At 47.2% G+C, this 16,392-nt stretch overlaps 1 protein-coding gene and 1 long non-coding RNA gene across 4 annotated transcripts in view; both read right to left on the reverse strand.

Moving 5' to 3' along the window:
* LOC140619827 (uncharacterized) overlaps positions 1-16,392 on the reverse strand; it is a 512,008-nt gene that overhangs the window by 405,765 nt on the left and 89,851 nt on the right. The gene's annotated exons all lie outside the window — the stretch shown is intronic.
* On the reverse strand, positions 2,694-14,971 carry LOC140619824 (melanoma antigen preferentially expressed in tumors-like). 3 transcript variants are annotated; one of them, XR_012019649.1, is made up of 4 exons: positions 14,921-14,971; positions 14,440-14,560; positions 9,976-10,275; positions 2,694-9,558 (listed from the first exon to the last, which is right to left on the reverse strand). XR_012019649.1 is itself a non-coding variant. In XM_072803762.1 (3 exons), the coding sequence occupies exons 1-3, from the start codon at positions 13,449-13,451 to the stop codon at positions 9,402-9,404; spliced, it is 489 nt and encodes a 162-aa protein (XP_072659863.1). In that variant the 5' UTR covers positions 13,452-13,477; the 3' UTR covers positions 2,694-9,401. The 3 variants fall into 3 exon arrangements, 1 of the variants encoding a protein (XP_072659863.1); XR_012019648.1 differs by lacking the exons at positions 14,440-14,560; positions 14,921-14,971 and adding an exon at positions 13,420-13,477 and having other exon boundaries at positions 2,694-5,901; positions 6,196-9,558; XM_072803762.1 differs by lacking the exons at positions 14,440-14,560; positions 14,921-14,971 and adding an exon at positions 13,420-13,477.

Raw genomic sequence — 16,392 nt, forward strand, 5'->3', positions numbered from 1 at the left:
AGGAAATACAAAGGATTATAATAACATATTATGAGCTGAGCAGCTATACACCAATAAATTATGCAATGGAGAAGAAATAGACGCATTTCTGGAAAACCACAAACTACCAAAACTGGAGCAGGAGGAAAGAGAAAACCTGAAGAGGTCGATAACCAGGGAGGAAATTGAAGCACTCATCAAAATCCTCCCAAGACACAAATACGAGGGCCACATGGCTTCCCTGGGGAATTCTATCAAATGTTTAAAGAAGAAACCATGCAGATTCTACTAAAGCTGTTTGAAAGATAGAAAGAGATGGGATACTTCCAAACTCGTTATATGAGGCCAGCATCACCTTAATTCTAAAACCAGACAAAGACCTGTCCAAAAAGGAAATTACAGACAAATATCCCTGACGAACACGGATGCAAAAATTCTCAACAAAATACTAGCCAATAGGATCCAATGATACATTAAGAAGAGTATTCACCATGACCAAGTGGGATTTCACCGCGGAACGCAAGGCTGGTTCAGCACTCCTAAAACAATCAATGTGATTGATCATATCAGCAAGAGAAAATCAAGAACCATAGGATCCTCTCAATAGATGCAGAGAAAGCTTTTGACAAAATACAGCATCCATGCCTGATCAAAACTCTTCACACTGTAGGCATAGAGGGAACATTCCTCAGCATCTTCAAAGCCATCTATGAAAAGCCCACCCCAAATATCATTCTCAGTAGGGAACCACTGGGAGCCTTTCCCCTAAGATCAGGAATACGACAGGGATCCTGAAGTGGGATTCAAATCCAGAACCCGAGGATCATGAACTGAGCCAAAGGCAGATGCTTAACCGCTGAGCCACCCAGGCGTCCCTCATCTCTCACTTTCAACCAAAAGCTAGAAACAATTAAACTTAATAGGCATGTTGAATCCCTAGAGAAGAGGTCAAAAGCTTGGTGTGTTGTGCCAGTGAGCCAAATTGTGAATGTAAAGGAAAAGTTCTTAAAGGAAATTGAAAGGGCTATTCCAGAGAACACATAAATCCTAAGAAAGCAAAAGAATCTTACCACTTATATGGGGAAAATTTTAGTGGTTTGGATGGAACATCAAACCAGCCACAATATCTCAACGCAAAACTTAATGCAGAGCAAGGCCCTATCGCTCTTCAATTCTGGGAAGGCTGAGAGATATAAGGAAGCTGTAGAATAAAAGACTGAAGCTAGCAGAGGTTGGTTCCTAAGATTGAAGGAAGGAAACCATCTCTATAACATAAAAGTGCAAAGTGAGGCAGCAAGTACTGATGCAGAAGCGGTAACAAATTACCCAGATCAAGCTAAGACAACTCATGAGGGTGCCTACACTAAACAAATTTTTTTTAAGATTTGAGAGAGACAGCACCCACCCGCACACTCGTGAGTGCACAGTGGGGAGGGGAAGAAGGAGAGCGAGAGAGAAACTACAAGCAGACTCCACGCCGAGCACAGAGACCAACACAAGGCCCAATCTCACAGCCCTGAGATCATGGCCTGAGCAGAAACCAAGAGTAGGATGCTTAACAGACTGAGCCACCCAGGAGCCCCACAATAAATTTTCAACAGAGACCAAACAGACATATGGGAAGAAGATGTCATTTGGGACTTCATGGCTACACAAGAGAAGTCATGGCAGGCTTCAAAGGAGGGGATGACTCCCTTATTAGGAGCTCATGCAGCTGATGACTTGAAGTAGAAATCTAAGCCCATTTACCATTCCAAAAATCCTAGTGCCTTTATGAATTATGCTAAGTGTACTCGACAAATGGAGCCTGGATGACAGCACACCTGTTCACAACATGGTTTACTGCATATTTGAAACCCACTGTTGAGACCTACTGCTCAAGGGGGAAAAAAAAGATTCCTTTCAAAATATCACCGCTGACGATACACTTGGAGACACATTCTGACGGGAGTTGTACAATGGCATTAATGTTTTCCTGACTGCTACACATCTGCTCTGTAGTGCATGGATCAAGGAATAAGTATGACTTTCAGGTCTTATTATTTAGGAAACAAATTTTGGAGGTGCCTGGCTGGCTCAATTGGAAGACATGTGACTTGATCTCAGGGTTGTGAGTTCAGGCCCCATGTTGGGTCTAGAGATTTCTTTAAAAAACCTAAAAATAATAATAAATAAATTTGTAAGGCTACAGCTGCCACAGTGATTCCTCTGATGGATATAGGCTAAGTAAACTGAAAACTTCTGGGAAGGGTTCACCATTCTAGATGCCATTGAGAACACTCTCATGGTACCAATGCAGAAAAAAAATCCAGAATAGAGACACAAAAGATGAAAGCAAATTACTATAAAAAAATGACTAAATAATAAAGACAGCAAAAGACAAAGAAAGGAACACAATAGCAAAAGAAAACAACCAAAATGGCAATACTAAGTCTTTATCCATCAATAATTATTGAAATGTTAAAAATTAAACTTTTTTATTTTATATTTTAAAGATTTTATTAATGTATTCGTGAGAGTTAGAGAGAAGGGGGCAGAGATACAGGCAGAGGGAGAAGCAGGCTCCATGCAGGGAGCCTGACATGGGACTCGACCCTGGGTCCCCAGGATCACGCCCTGGGCCGAAGGTGGTGCTAAACTGCTAAGTCACCGGGGCTGCCCATAAACTCATTAAAAAAAAAAAGAAAGAAAGAAAAAGATGTATTTTTCCAGAGAGAGTGCACATGCATGTGAGCAGGTCAAGGGCAGAGGGAGAAGAGAGAGAGAATCCCAGCAGACTCTCTCCTGAACGCGGAGCCAGACATGGGGCTTGATCTCCTGACCCTGAGGTCAAGATCTAAGCCAAAACCAAGAGTCAGATGCTCAACCGACTGAGCCACCCAGGTGCCCCAGCATTAAACTCTTTACTCAAAAGCCATGGAGTGGCTGAATGGATAAATAAAACAAGAACCAGTAACATGCTGTCATAAGAGACTTGTGGTATATTGAAGAATACACACAGACTGAAAGTGAAGGAATGGAAAATATTCCATGCAAATGGTAACTAAAAGAAAGGGTGGCTCTGCTTATGTCAGACAAAATGGACTTTAAGTTAAAAATGGTCTCACGAAACGAAGAATGCCATTATGGAATGATAAAAGGGTTAACCCAGAAGTAAAACATAAGACTTGTAAATATACATGCACCCCACATCATAGCATCACAGTGATAGACAGTAATCCCCCTCACCCACGGTTTTGCTTTCCATGGTTTCAATTACCTGTGATCAACTGTGATCTGGAAGCAGATGACCCTCCTCCTTCTGAGGTAAGATCAGAAGGTCAACAGTAGCCTAACACTACGTCACAAGGCCTACGTTATTCACCTACTTCATCTCATCACACAGGCATTGCGTCGCCTCACATCATCATAAGAAAAGGGGTGCGTATGGTACAATAAGGTATTTTGTGAGAGAGAGACATTCACATAACTTTTTTTAGGCCATGTTGTTACAATTTTTTGTATATTAGCTTTATCGTTAATATCTCACGGTACCTAATTCATAAAGTAACCTTTATCATAGAAATAGATGTTTAAGAAAAAAACAGGATATGCAGTTGATCTGTGAACACCACAGGGTTGAACTGCATGGGTTCACTTAAATGTAGCTTCTCAAAGAGCTGCCAACATTAAGCCACAAGGCATTTATTTACAACCGCATAGGACCAAACTGAAGGCCTTTAGCACAGACGTCCCATCTGTTGTTGCCTTCTGAGTACCTAGAGAGGCTCAGTGAGGCTGCCAGCATCCGCCCACCACAGGAGGTCCCAGGACTGGGCAGGTCACATCATGTACTAATGGGGTGATTGGGCTGAACTCCTGGGGCTGGCAGGTAGAAGGCTGGGCTAAAGTAGAAAGTGCCCAGAGGGCAGAGACAGTGCCGCAAAGAGAGCCCCACACCCCTGGTGCCCTCATCCCTCCCAAGTCCTCCATGCAGTAGGTGTGACTGCAGGCCTTGGGCCCCTCCTGGGCTGGGTGTGGACTCCTCCTCCTAGTGGTGCCCTGGCCCCATGGCCTCCTGGAGGCCAGCACACTCAAGTTTGGCTACAGTAGCTGTTGACCATGGCTTGTGGTACACCAGCAGGCAGATGGGGCAGCTATACTGAACCTCCAAGATACTGCTGCCACCTTTAGACCCACCCAGTGACCTACTGATGAGCCAAGGCTACCAGGCTGCAGGACATGGCCATCTCGGGGCCACCATTCCTGTCACGAGCCAGTACACTCACGTAAGTATGTATACAGTACCCTGACCCTATCTTCTCTTTTTTATTAGAGTGCAGGTGGGCAAGTTGCGGGAGGGAGTGGGAGAGAGGATCTTAAGCAGGCTCTATGCCCAGCATGGAGTCTACACTGGGGCTTGAATTCATGACCCTGAGATCATGTATGGTCTACGTTGAAATCAAGAGTCAGATGCTTAACTGAATCATCCAGGTGCCCCCACACCCTTGAAGGTAGACTCCATTGGGCGTGGAGCCCAATGCAGGGCCTGAACTCATGACCCTGAGATTGAGACCTGAGCCGACATCAAGAGTTGAACTCTTAACTGAAGGAGCCACCCAAGCACCCCTATTTTCTCTTCTTTGTGATTTTTTAAATATTTCCTTTTCTCTAGTTTACTTTACTATATAAATACAGTATATCATACATATAACATAAAATATGTGTTATTCCTGTCGGTAAGGCTTCTCACAATAGTATGCCATTAGTACTTACGTTTTGGGGGAAGACAAAAGTTATATACAGATTTCTCACTGTTGGCATCCGTATCCACCATGCTGTTCTCAAGGGTCAACTGTACTAACAAACTAAATTCAACAGCACATCAAGAGAGTCCTATACCCTGACCAAGTGGGATTTATCCTTGGGATTCAAAGTTGGCCTCACACATGCAAAATCAATGCAAATCAATGTGAGACACAATACAAACAATGAGACACAAATATTACATCATCATCATTTCAACAGACGCAGAACATGTGACAAACTTCAACACCAACTCATGTTCAGTAAAACTTCTAAAACCTCAACACAATAAAGCCCATCTATGAAAACTCTACAGCTAATATAACCAGTGCGTTAAACCTGAAAGAACAAGGCAACGATCTCCACTCTCACTACTGCTACTCAACACTGTTCTGGAAGTCCTAGCCTGAGCAATCAGGCAAGACACAGAAACACAAGGTATAGAAGTCATAAAGAAAAAAGTAAAATTATCTATTCACAGGTGGAAAGATCATATATGTAGGAAAGTGTAAAGACTTTCCACAAAAACCTACTAAAATTCAGTAAACTTGCACAATATAAAATCAACATATAAAAATTGGAGACATTTCGAAAGACTAACAATGAAATATCTAAAAAAGAAATTAAGAAAACAATTCCATCTACCATAACAACAGCAAGAATAAAATACTTAGGAATCAAAAGAGGTGCAAGACTCGTATGCTGAAAATTATAAACACTGATGAAGGAAATTTTCAAAGACCCAAATAAATGGAAAGACATTCCAAGTTCCTGGATTGGAAAAATACTGTTAACCTATCCATACTACTCAAAGTGAAGCCTCCATCTCCTTGACTCCTTCTCACCGTCTCTCTCATTTCTCCGCCTGGGAGGGGTGTCCCCAGCTCTCCTCATATCTGGGTGCTTCTCAACACTCACCTATGAGTCATCAGAAGGTTCACACAGAAGCCTCAATTCCCTGATCTTCCCCACCACAACCCCCCTCAAAAAGAATAGGGGCTATAAAGGAAAACCCCAGTTCTGTCTACCTCCTTCAAAGGGAAAAACCTGGGGCTTCCCTGCTGGGAGTCTCTCCTGTGTCTCCGTTACTCTTCACACAAGTGACTTCTGACACTTTAGGCGTGAGGCGATTTTTCCCTGCAATGAGAACTCAGTCACATCACATCTCTGATACCATCCACCTGGAGATAGTGGCGGATCCCAACTTACCCGCCCAGTCCCACAAGACCGCCCCCGCCCTACTTCAGATGCCAATAGTAGTTAAGTCCCCAGGTTATACAACTTGTCTGATCTGGATGCAAATCAGAGGCTCCCATGAGCACCCCCTCGGGTTGGAGTAATTTGCTACAGTGGCTCACAGATCTCAGGGAAACACATTTACCAGTTATAAAAGGACAAACAATACAGATGAAGAGCCGGATGAAGACTTACACAGGGTGAAGTCTTGGCGGGGGGAGGACGTGCAGGAGTTTCTGTCCTTGTGGTGTTGGGGTACATCTAGGTGGAAGCTCTCCAAATCCCCTATGACTGGGGTTTTAGGAAGGTTTCCTCACATAGGCATGATCAATCATTCCATTTCCAGCCCCTCTTCCCTGCTCTGGAAGATGAGGGATGGGGCCTAAAATTCCAAGCTCGTAATCATGGCCTCATCTTTCTGGGGACCAGTCCCATCTGGGAGTCATCTGAGAGCACAGCCTGAGCCACCTCATTAGAACAAAAGATGATCCTAGCACCCTTATCACTTGGGAATTTATAAAGCTTTCAAGAGCCCTCTGGGGACTCCTGGGTGGCTCAGTGGGTTACCCTGCCTTTGGCCCAGGGCGTGGTCCTAGTGTCCCAGGATCCAGTCCCACATCGGGCTCCCTGGGCGGAAGCCTACTTCTCTCTCTGCCTGTGTCTCTGCCCCTCTCTCTCTCTCTCTCTGTCTCTCTCATGAATAAATAAAATCTTAAAAGAACAAAAGCCCTCTGTCAGGGATGGGGGTCAAAGACCAAATGCTGGAACAGAGGATGTTCCTAGTGTTATTACTTAGGAAATGACAAGGTTTCAGGAGCTCTGTGCCAGCAACTGAGGGCAGAGACTGATGCATATTCTCAATCATCTCATAGTGCTCCTAACTCCAATAAGCCCTCATCAGACTGGTATTCCTTCTGTCATTCTTACAGCGCTCCTTTGAAACCAGCTTTCTTACGGGTCTGCTGACTTGGTTTAGTGGGCCCCATCCTCTTTCAAAGCTAAGTTCTTGGAGAGCAGACACCCCGAATGTTTACACCGTCTTCCCGGTGAGAGCAGTTTCTGAACAAAACAGGAAGTCAACAAATATTTGAATAAATAGTTGAATGAACGCTCCGTGTTGATCGTATCACGTTCACCTATTCCTTTGATGAACATTTCATTGACCTCACTTTATAAACTAATGTTTTGAGAATTAACTCACCCAACTGCGTGTTGTTCAAAGTGGGAATACTGAAGCATAATGAAAGGGAAACTGGGTAAACAGACTAGAAGTACCAGTGTCAGGCGAAGTTGTCCTTTTATACGCAGCATCAGAACACTTGCACAGTGTCCATGTTTGACCAGTGCTTGTCGATTTCATGAAGAATTGAGCCCCAGCTGGACCCAGAAACAGCAGTCCCCACTGGAGCGTTGGTTGTGTTTTCTTGTTTTGATAGTTTTCCTTGAAGCCACACCATCCGGGAAATCCACAACCACAGCTCCAGGACAGATGCTGCTCCTCTTCCCCATCAGGTCAGCTGTGCGTTTTCAGTGTCAGGCCACTGAGGTAGAATTAGTTGACTCCATGTCGGCCCGCTGGGGTGGTTGCAACATTTCCTGCAACTTGGCGTGCACCCGGGCAAGTTCCACTCTGTTGAGCTTCCCCCACCTGTATTCATCCAAGTATACAACACATTCAGCAGGAACAGGGGACTGCACACGCTTCAGCTCCTTCAACCCTCCTAACTGTTGAAGCACGTTCGTGATGCCCGATGTGGAGATGACATGGTCGTAGAACACGAGCGAGGGGAGGCTCGAGCAGCAGCACAGAGCAGGCAAGCAGGGTTCGGAGCTGGGCTTCCTTCAGCCGGCAGCTGCACAAGTTCAGGTGCTGTAGAGTGCCAGACACCTCCCCCAGCAGAACCTGGAGGGGCCCAGGAACCGTGTGGGACAGGTTATTGCCACAGAGAACCAACTCCTTCAGGCGGGTGGCATGAATGCTCTGGGACAAGTAGGTGATGTCATTCTCAATGAGCCTGCATCCATTGATCACCAGCGTCTCCAGTGGTTTTGCAGGCCATTGTGGACAGACAGACACAGTCACTTCTTGGAAACTCGAGTGTCCCACTAGATACATTTGGGAAAGATCCAGAAATCTGGCCTGAGAAATTGGCACAATGCCTACCCGAGTCTGGATGCACATGGTGGGAGCCAGGCTTCTGTAGTGGTTAAGACCACAGAGTGTGGAGTGAAACCCATCCCCGCTGGCCATGGGACCTCTCTGTTTGCAGACTATGGAGTCAGGCACCTCTCAGCCTTAGCTTCCTAATAAGCCCCATCAACACAATTATCGCACATGCTCCACAAAGTGTGGCTGAATTAATGAAATTTAGCTATAGCTCCTACACATGGTAAAGCATAGGTTTTACTGGCTGGAGAATTTGGGAAGATGGTTCCCCATGCTTCTATTTACTCAAAGACCAGGCCCCAGGAGAACAGCTCTGTATTCGGGGGGGTAGGGGGGGCAGGCTACAGAGAAGTCTGTGAGACACAAAAGAGAGGAAGGAGTTCATCAAATCAGCTGAGCTTAGACATTGGTGAGGGGGCAGTTCCCTCCCTCAAACACCACCCTGACAACCTACCATCCTGGTTCACTTTCTCTACATAAGCTCTAGGAAGACGAGACCCTGAGTTTGGTCAGAGTTTCATATCCATTCTTAGCTGTCTGCTTGGCACGGACTGAGTGCGTGAAAATGAATGAAAGAGTGAATGACAGGCCAATTTCAGACCTGCATCTTTCTCTTCTATAGCAATCGACAGCCACTGGCTGGTCCAAGACCTCAGCCTTGCAGTCTGTGTCCTCAGTGACTCTGCGGCCTCACAGGATTGGAAATCCAGGCTTGTCTCTGCTCCGACGCAGCGGGGTTCAGGGAAGACTCCAGGGATCCTGGCCCCTGGCCCTTCAGAGGGACTTGTCGCACACTCACTCAGCATCTTATGCAGCTGGCCCGAGAGACAGCCAAAGATGAGATGGAGCTTCTAGAGGCGGCCCAGTGGACTCAGCAAAAAGAAACAGTCTGCAGGGAAATCCCAGGGGATGTCGTTCATGATGAGGTTGCCCAGGTTGCTCATTTACCCTTGCGCAGGTAAAAAAACTGGATTAGGTCAGAACGGGAGCAGAACGTACTCCTGTAATGAAGCCTCAGCTCCCGGATGGTCTCCAGCTCCAGCATCCCCAGGATCTCGACAAGGCTGAGGAATGGCACTTGGACAATGACCAGTGTCTGACAGTGGAGGCGCAGACCGCCATGGTTCTTCTCGACTCTCTGGAGTATGTACGAGGGGAACCCAGACAGGTGGAAGAAGCCGAACAAACCACCTAGGAAAAGGTCTCTGTGTATTTCCTCGGGTTCTCGGTGATGCTAAGGCTGTTCTTTGTAACTGGGTGTCAGCTTGTCCGCCTCCGGCTCTTCTAGCATGTGAGTGATGACAAAGGGTGCAGGAGTAGCCTCCGAGCACTCCTCCCAGTTGGAGTGCTCAACGTCATGGGTAAAATCCAGCACCTTCAGCTTTGATCTCCTGTGGGGAATGAGGAGGAGAGCAGACATGAGGAATTTCAGGCCTGTAGAGCGGGGCCGGCAGGAGACCAGCAGCAGCGGCAGACCCTGGGGACCCACCACTGTGCCAACCAGCAGCCCTGCCCTCTGCCGTCCACTACGCCTTCTAGGTGCCCTCCTTGCTTCCCCACATTATACGTTGCCGGGATACCACCCAGGAACCCAGCCACACTCTTAACCACCTCAGTAGCATGATCAGCTCTGAACTATGCCAGGACTCTCTTCACGGAGGGACTCTGACAATGGCCTCAGGGCCTCATGATGACAGATGCTGCACCACCAGGAGAGGCTAGCACATGCTTGGACTCCACATCCCTGAATCCAGCTCCCACTTCTGCAATTCACTGTGCCCCTACCAGCACCCCAACTCTCCAGTTACCTGGGCCAAACTGCGTTAGGAGGAACCAATTCCAGCCCATCCAGGACGGCTTCCAAGAGGTCTTGAGTTCTTGACTGATCTCTTAACGGTCCCAGACGGAGGCAGGGAAAGGGCCAGGCCTGCACCATTGCTGTCACAGTCTTCGTGTGTCCCCCATCAAAGGCTGCTGTGGACAGAGTTGGGAAAAGGCCCACAGGGAGCTCTTCCAGGTCACGTACAGCTGAGGCCTTCTCATTCCGCAGGCTCTGTGCTGCAAGATCCAAGAGATTGAGAGGGTCTTGTCCACTCATCTCCACCAACCTGGCACAAGGTTAAGGGAAAAGCCTAAGTAGATTTTCACAGTGCTCAGCCTCCTCCTGTTGGCACAGGACACTCAGCCTCAACCACCCATCTTAGCAGGAAGTGAGACCCTAGGCGGTCCTCCACCTCTCCTGCCATCCTACAACTTCTAGTCCTAAATCTTCAGCTCTTTCTCTGCTAGGTTCACCCAGTGTCCCTTAATACCAGCTAAGTGAAGGAAAACAATTATGGCTTCATCTCCATCCTTTATTGGACTTCAGAGAGTATAAATTGTTCCAAACCTAATTTCCTGAACTTTCCCAAAGATCATCACCATCTCCAAGGTGATTTCAAGGAGCCGGACAGAATAACCCATCTCTTACCCCAGTCCAGTGGTAAGAGGTCGGGTCCTGAGGTTTTGTTTGCCTTCTCTGGCAAGCAGAGCTTCTAAAACAGTAACGGCAACTTTCCACAAGTTCAGATCTGTCCTCCTTCCTGCTCTATGGAATACGTCCCTATTCACATTCTACCAAGCTCAGATCAATTCAGAGACTAGAAAATTATTTTTAAAAAATCAAGAAGAAAAAAAAATAATAAAAAAATAAAAAATAAAAAATCAAGAAGACATAAAAAACCCCTCTTATGGGGCTAGTGAATTTTTGACATAAAATGTCAGAAAAAGACAAGAGAAGGGAACATTAAAGCACCATCGTGGGGTGCCTGGGTGGTTCAGCTCTGCGGCTGCCTTCAGCTCAGGTCATGATCCCAGGGTCTTGGGATTGAGCCCCGAATGGGGCTCCCTGCACTCAGCGAGGAGTCTGCTTCTCCCTCTGCCCTTCTTTCCCCGCTTGTCCTATCTCAAGTAAATAAATCTTCTTTAAAATGTACCATCTCAGGTATAAGTAGATACAAAGGTCGTTACTAAAACATTACTAAGAAGAACTAATTGGTGTTCTTTGAACAGAATCACAAAGCATTTCTTCTAGGAACAAGAGCAGACTGACACATTTGAGAATCTCTCAGTGAACTTCTGATGACACATGGACAACTGAGCCTGAGTGCTCTCAGCTGCCTCCTGAAACCCTAAATGAAGTAAAGGAATAGCTAAGACCAGAAAGTCAAGGAGAATGAATTAGCCCCACTCTTCAAGAAAAGCCAACTTTTAGAATCTGAAAAAGGTGGATTGGGAAACTAGTGTGCAGACTACAGAAGCCAACACCTAAGCCTATACAGGTGTGAAATCAGAAATCAATTGCAGAACCCACGAGGCCTCAGGAGCAACAGCCGCAGGCAGGGCCCCAGGCGAGGGCCAGAGCCACCCGCCAGCACTGTGGTACTCGAGGAGGCTCTACAACCACATGCGTTTACCTCCACCACCAGCACGGCCAGCAATCCACACCCGGGCCCGACCTTCCTCTACTTCCCACCCCGACTGCTCTGCTGCTCCCTGGAGCAGTGCTCAGCCCTCACATCCCATGGCAGGCTGCTCTTCTGTGGGGCACAAGGGGAATGCGCTGGGGCAGGTTTGGTACATGAGCATTTAGAACCACCAAAACACTGGACTATGACCCAACTGAGCATGCTCCACTTATGTATGAGCAGGAAGGGGCACCTGCTCAGAGCTGAGGCCCGGGAGGCAGCTTATGGAGCAGGCAGGACAGGAGGGCACACCAGGCCCCTGTCACAACCACCAACTGTTCTGATGGCAGAGCTCCTCGGAAGCAGGAGGGCCCTTGCTGCAGAAGTGGCTGTGTGTGAACCCTCCCCTGTGCTTCTGAAATGTCCCATTTCTCTGAAGGAACAGCCCAAGAAGAGCCACATGCCTGGAACCCAGAGGGGTGTCTCTGCCCTTGCCCCTCCCTCATGCCCCTCTCACTCAGCAAAAAAGTCAGTCCAACTACTTGACTCCTCATGAGGGATGTATATCCTACTGATGGCTGCAGAGGACACAGAAAAGAGGTTCTCCAAAGGTCAGCAGTGAGAACTCCCACACTCTGAGGCGACCTCCATTGCCCTCCCCCTCAGCCTGTCAGCCTTCCTCCCAAATGCCTTTCTGAGGAGGAGCCATTCCCACTACAGCTGCTCCCACCTGAAGCCACTAAGCATCTCCCCGCTGCGCATCTGCACCTGAACGATCCTCATCAACCTCCCTCTGTAGTTGAGGTGGCTGTTTAAGCACAGTCTACTTGTCACACTGACTTCTGCTTTATCCCTTTGTGGAGATTCTCAGCCCAAGGCCTTGGGCCTCTGCCCAGCAGGTAGGAGGAGATGAGGCCTCTGGCTTCTGAGTGCAGCCAACAATGGGTCACTCCTCTTCTCCTCCACAAAATCCAGGATCTATTGCTGGCCAACTGACCACGTGCACCGCCTGAATGCACTTCACCTATGTGGGAAGGGTCTCCCCTGAGATTCCAGTGGCCTCTAATCCTGGGGAAGACTCAGAAGAGGAAGACCAGTGAGTAAATGATGGCCTTGGCCACTGCAGCTGGTCTTGGGCTATGATGGATACTCATCTTGTCCTCCCTGCATTATTTGTTGCAGATTCCCCTCAAGGTCCCTACAAACTCTGCTGTCCTCCTCGCTAAGTTGCCAGGTGGCCTTCCTCACACCTTCATCTCTAAAATTTCTGAGCCCCAGCTCACCAGGCCTCTTTTGGCAAGGGTTGTGGCACTTGTCTTTTTACTGTCACAACGGGGCAAGGGAATACCAAGAGGGTCCTGGATGAATCTCCTGGGAGTCAAACTTATTGCTCTTTATGCCCTGGTTTTAATTTTTTTCCGATTTTATTTATTTATTCATGAGAGACACAGAAAGAGAGGCAGAGACAGAGGCAGAGGGAGATTTCCCTCGGGGAGCCCGATGTGGGACTTGATCCAAGAAGTGCAGGATCACGCCATGAGCTGAAGGCAGATGCTTAACTGCTGAGCCACCCAGGCGTCCTTCTATGTCCCGGTTTAAAAGCAGCCCTATCCTTTCCTAACCTGGGTCATTCACTCCAACCAAGAATGGGGGCTCCTTTGCTTGCCAACTCGGTGCTAGACACAAAGAGGATAAAGTCTTCAGGTGGCAGCCGTGGCTTCTAACTCTGTGGGACTCCTCCGCTCACCAGTGGATAGTTGTGGAACCTAACCAACGTTATCACTTGGTGGGTTTGACAGAACTTACCTCACAAGATGCAGTTCTGGGCATGCGGTCATGTCATGTCCAACGGTCTTCCACCAGGGCCCAGAAGCATTACAGGAACGGCTTTATGAAACATATCCGAGCCACCTCTGTGGACAGCATGGGTTTGCTCCAGACTCCTGGAAGGTATCGTTCCCTACCCATGATACACCCAATCTTCTGAGATCTGCTCAGTCTTATGCCCAAGTAACAAGGCTGCTTTCAACTGCAGCTTAGACTCTGCTGCTCTGCAGAGAACTTTCCTATTCTGGGATACACTCAAAAGTCGAAGTCTTTTTGGGTTCAGTCAGTTAAGAGTCTGACTTTGGTCAGGTCGTGATCTCAACGTCCTAGAATGGAGCCCTGCGTTGGGAACTTTGGCTCAGGTTGTGATCTCAATGTCCTGGGATCGTGCCCTGTGTTGGGATCCGTGCTCAGCAGGGAACCTGCTTCTCCCTCTCTCTCTGCTCCTGCCCTGTGCTCTCCTTCTTTAACAAATAAAACCTTTTTTTTTTTTTAAGTGGCAGTCTTTTGTGTCACCTGGTATACAAGGCAGAGAGTGTTCTGAGATGTGGAATATGTTGTCTCCAAAACCTGAAAAGTCCTCTCAGGCATTGTGCTTCCTTCTCTGCAGGAGATTCAAGTGGTATAACTCATGTTTTACTTTGGATGATAGGACCCAGCATGTCCCCAACTGTTGGGGCACTCAAAATTGTTCTCATGTGGCAGATAATTGAATCTTCACAGGCATCTTCTCCAACAATGGAATGCACGTTTCTTACCAAGGCTTCCAATGTGCCAGACATTTCCTGTAATCTAACTCCATTGACAAGCTATCAGAGGAGCAAATCGGCACAATGTTCTTCAGATACCCAGGTGGTACGTGAACTATGACAGACTGGAAAGGTACAACCCTGGAGCAATGGGAAATGCATACTGTTGTCTGCTCCATGTGAATCCAAACGGTATCTGATAGGGATAGAAAGAAACACATTTGCCAACTAATGTTTGTATACCATGTACCTGAGAAGTCATGAATCTGGCTTGAGCGAAGAGACTACATCTGGCATAGCAGCCTCAGTTGGGGCTACTATCTGGGTGAATTTATGGAAATTTCGGCCAACCTCCAGGATGAATCTGGTTTCTGCAGGGGTAGACAGGTGAATTAAATGGAAATATGACAAGGACCATCACTTGAATCCTTTATATCCTTAAGAGGAATAAAATTAGGGATGCCTGGGTGGCTCAGTAGTTGAGCATTTGTCTTAGGGTCAGGGAGTGATCCTGGGGTCCCAGGATCCAGTCCCACATTGGACTCCCTGCATGGAGCCTGCTTCTCCTCCCTCTGCCTATGTCTCTACCTCTCTCTCTCTGTCTCATGTGAATAAATAAAATCTTTTTTAAAAACAAAGGAATAAAAAAAACACCAAACAAAACAAAACAACAAAAGAGTAATAAAAATATCCGTCATTCCTCCTGGATTGTGATATTGTTTTATACTTACTATTTTGACCAGGGATGGAAACAGGTACAGAGGCCTCCACTTGGCCTCCACAATCAGGATAGTTCTGATCCTACAAATGAAAGACGCAATGTGTGTTCTGCATGGATTTTCAAACATTCTATTCCATTACACATCTGCAAACTGAGTAATGTCACACGGTTACCATTGTGAGCTGGATCCTGACCTGGGATTCTATTTATTTGGCTCCCCATAGGCCCCATCCTAACAGTGAGCCACGATTATGTTTTGTACATCCAGAAACTAATGTTAACTCTGACCCTACATCCAACAATATTAAAATTCTTGGTATATTCCCCCTTCCCCAGTCCACTCCTCAAATTACTCCTAGAGTCCAATCCCCCTTGTTTATTTACATTTACCCAAATGTGGTAGGCAGCCTCCCAAATGGCCACAATGATTCTAGCCTCCTGGTATTCAGTCATTCCCTTGTGAAGTCCCCTGCCTCACTGAGTAAGGCAGACCTGTGACAATCTGTGACAATTACAATGTGTGACTTCCAACGTTAGGTCATAAAAGGCATTGTGACTTCCGCTTTGCTTCCCCTGGATCACTTGCTTTCACGTCATGGAAACACCCAAGTAGCCTTATGGAAACATCCATGAGGCAAGGAATTGAGGCCTCTTGTCAAAAACTTACTGGCCGGACACCGGGGTGGCCCAAGTCATGATCCCAGGGTCTTGGGGTCAAGCCCCACATCAGGCTCTCTGTTCAGCAGGGAGCCTGCTGCTCCCCCTGCTTGTGCATGTGAGTAAGCTGCCTTGGAAGTGGACATCCCAGGCTCAGCTCAACCTTCAAATGACTACAGCCCCAACCCACATCTTGTGTGCATTCTCAGAGACACCATGAGCCAGCACTATCTGGCTAAGCTTTAACTAGATTTTTGACCCACAGAAACCACGTGAGATAACAAAAATAGTCAATTATGCTACTAAGTTTTGGGGTAACTTATTGCACAGCTACAGGTAAAAGATATGCTGAATAACTGTACGAAAATTCCTGGAAGAATATTTATCCCCTTGCCATACATACATGGTCCTTTGTTCTGGGGACCTGGCCTCCTCTTCAAAGACTAGACAGTCCCAGGCCTGAACACTGACTAGAACTTGGCAAGGGATCATGCCTTTGTATTGAGCCGTCTTCAGCCTCCCATCATCCAGCCTTGATTTCTTTTGATAATAAGAGTACTACTCCTGGTGGCTGACCTTCCATTTTGTACGAAAAACACTGGGCTCTTCAAACCATTTCTGGAACCCTTTGTGGGTTGGTGCCTTGGCTGCCACTCCAACCTCATGGCTCACAGTAAATGGTGTAAACCTGGCCTCTGATGGTTCAATGCCACCGCCTGACCTCAAGTGCTGCAGGGTCCTGTCATCCGTTTCTATGACAGCCACTCTTACTGTTTGTCAGCACTGGCCTATGCACGTACCCCACCACTGAACTGTTTAACGACG

The sequence above is a fragment of the Canis lupus genome, chromosome 27 (genome assembly GCF_048164855.1).
Source record: "Canis lupus baileyi chromosome 27, mCanLup2.hap1, whole genome shotgun sequence".
Classification (NCBI taxonomy): Eukaryota; Metazoa; Chordata; class Mammalia; order Carnivora; family Canidae; genus Canis; species Canis lupus.

Excerpts from the sequence above, each read along its gene's own strand:
- LOC140619824 (XM_072803762.1), bottom strand. The coding sequence starts at position 13,451 with ATGACCGCATGCCCAGAACTGCATCTTGTGAG. Across the intron at positions 10,276-13,419 it reads CCAGAACTGCATCTTGTGAG|GTTGGTGGAGATGAGTGGAC; the intron begins GTAAGTTCTGTC and ends ACCTTGTGCCAG. Across the intron at positions 9,559-9,975 it reads CCTAACGCAGTTTGGCCCAG|GAGATCAAAGCTGAAGGTGC; the intron begins GTAACTGGAGAG and ends CATTCCCCACAG.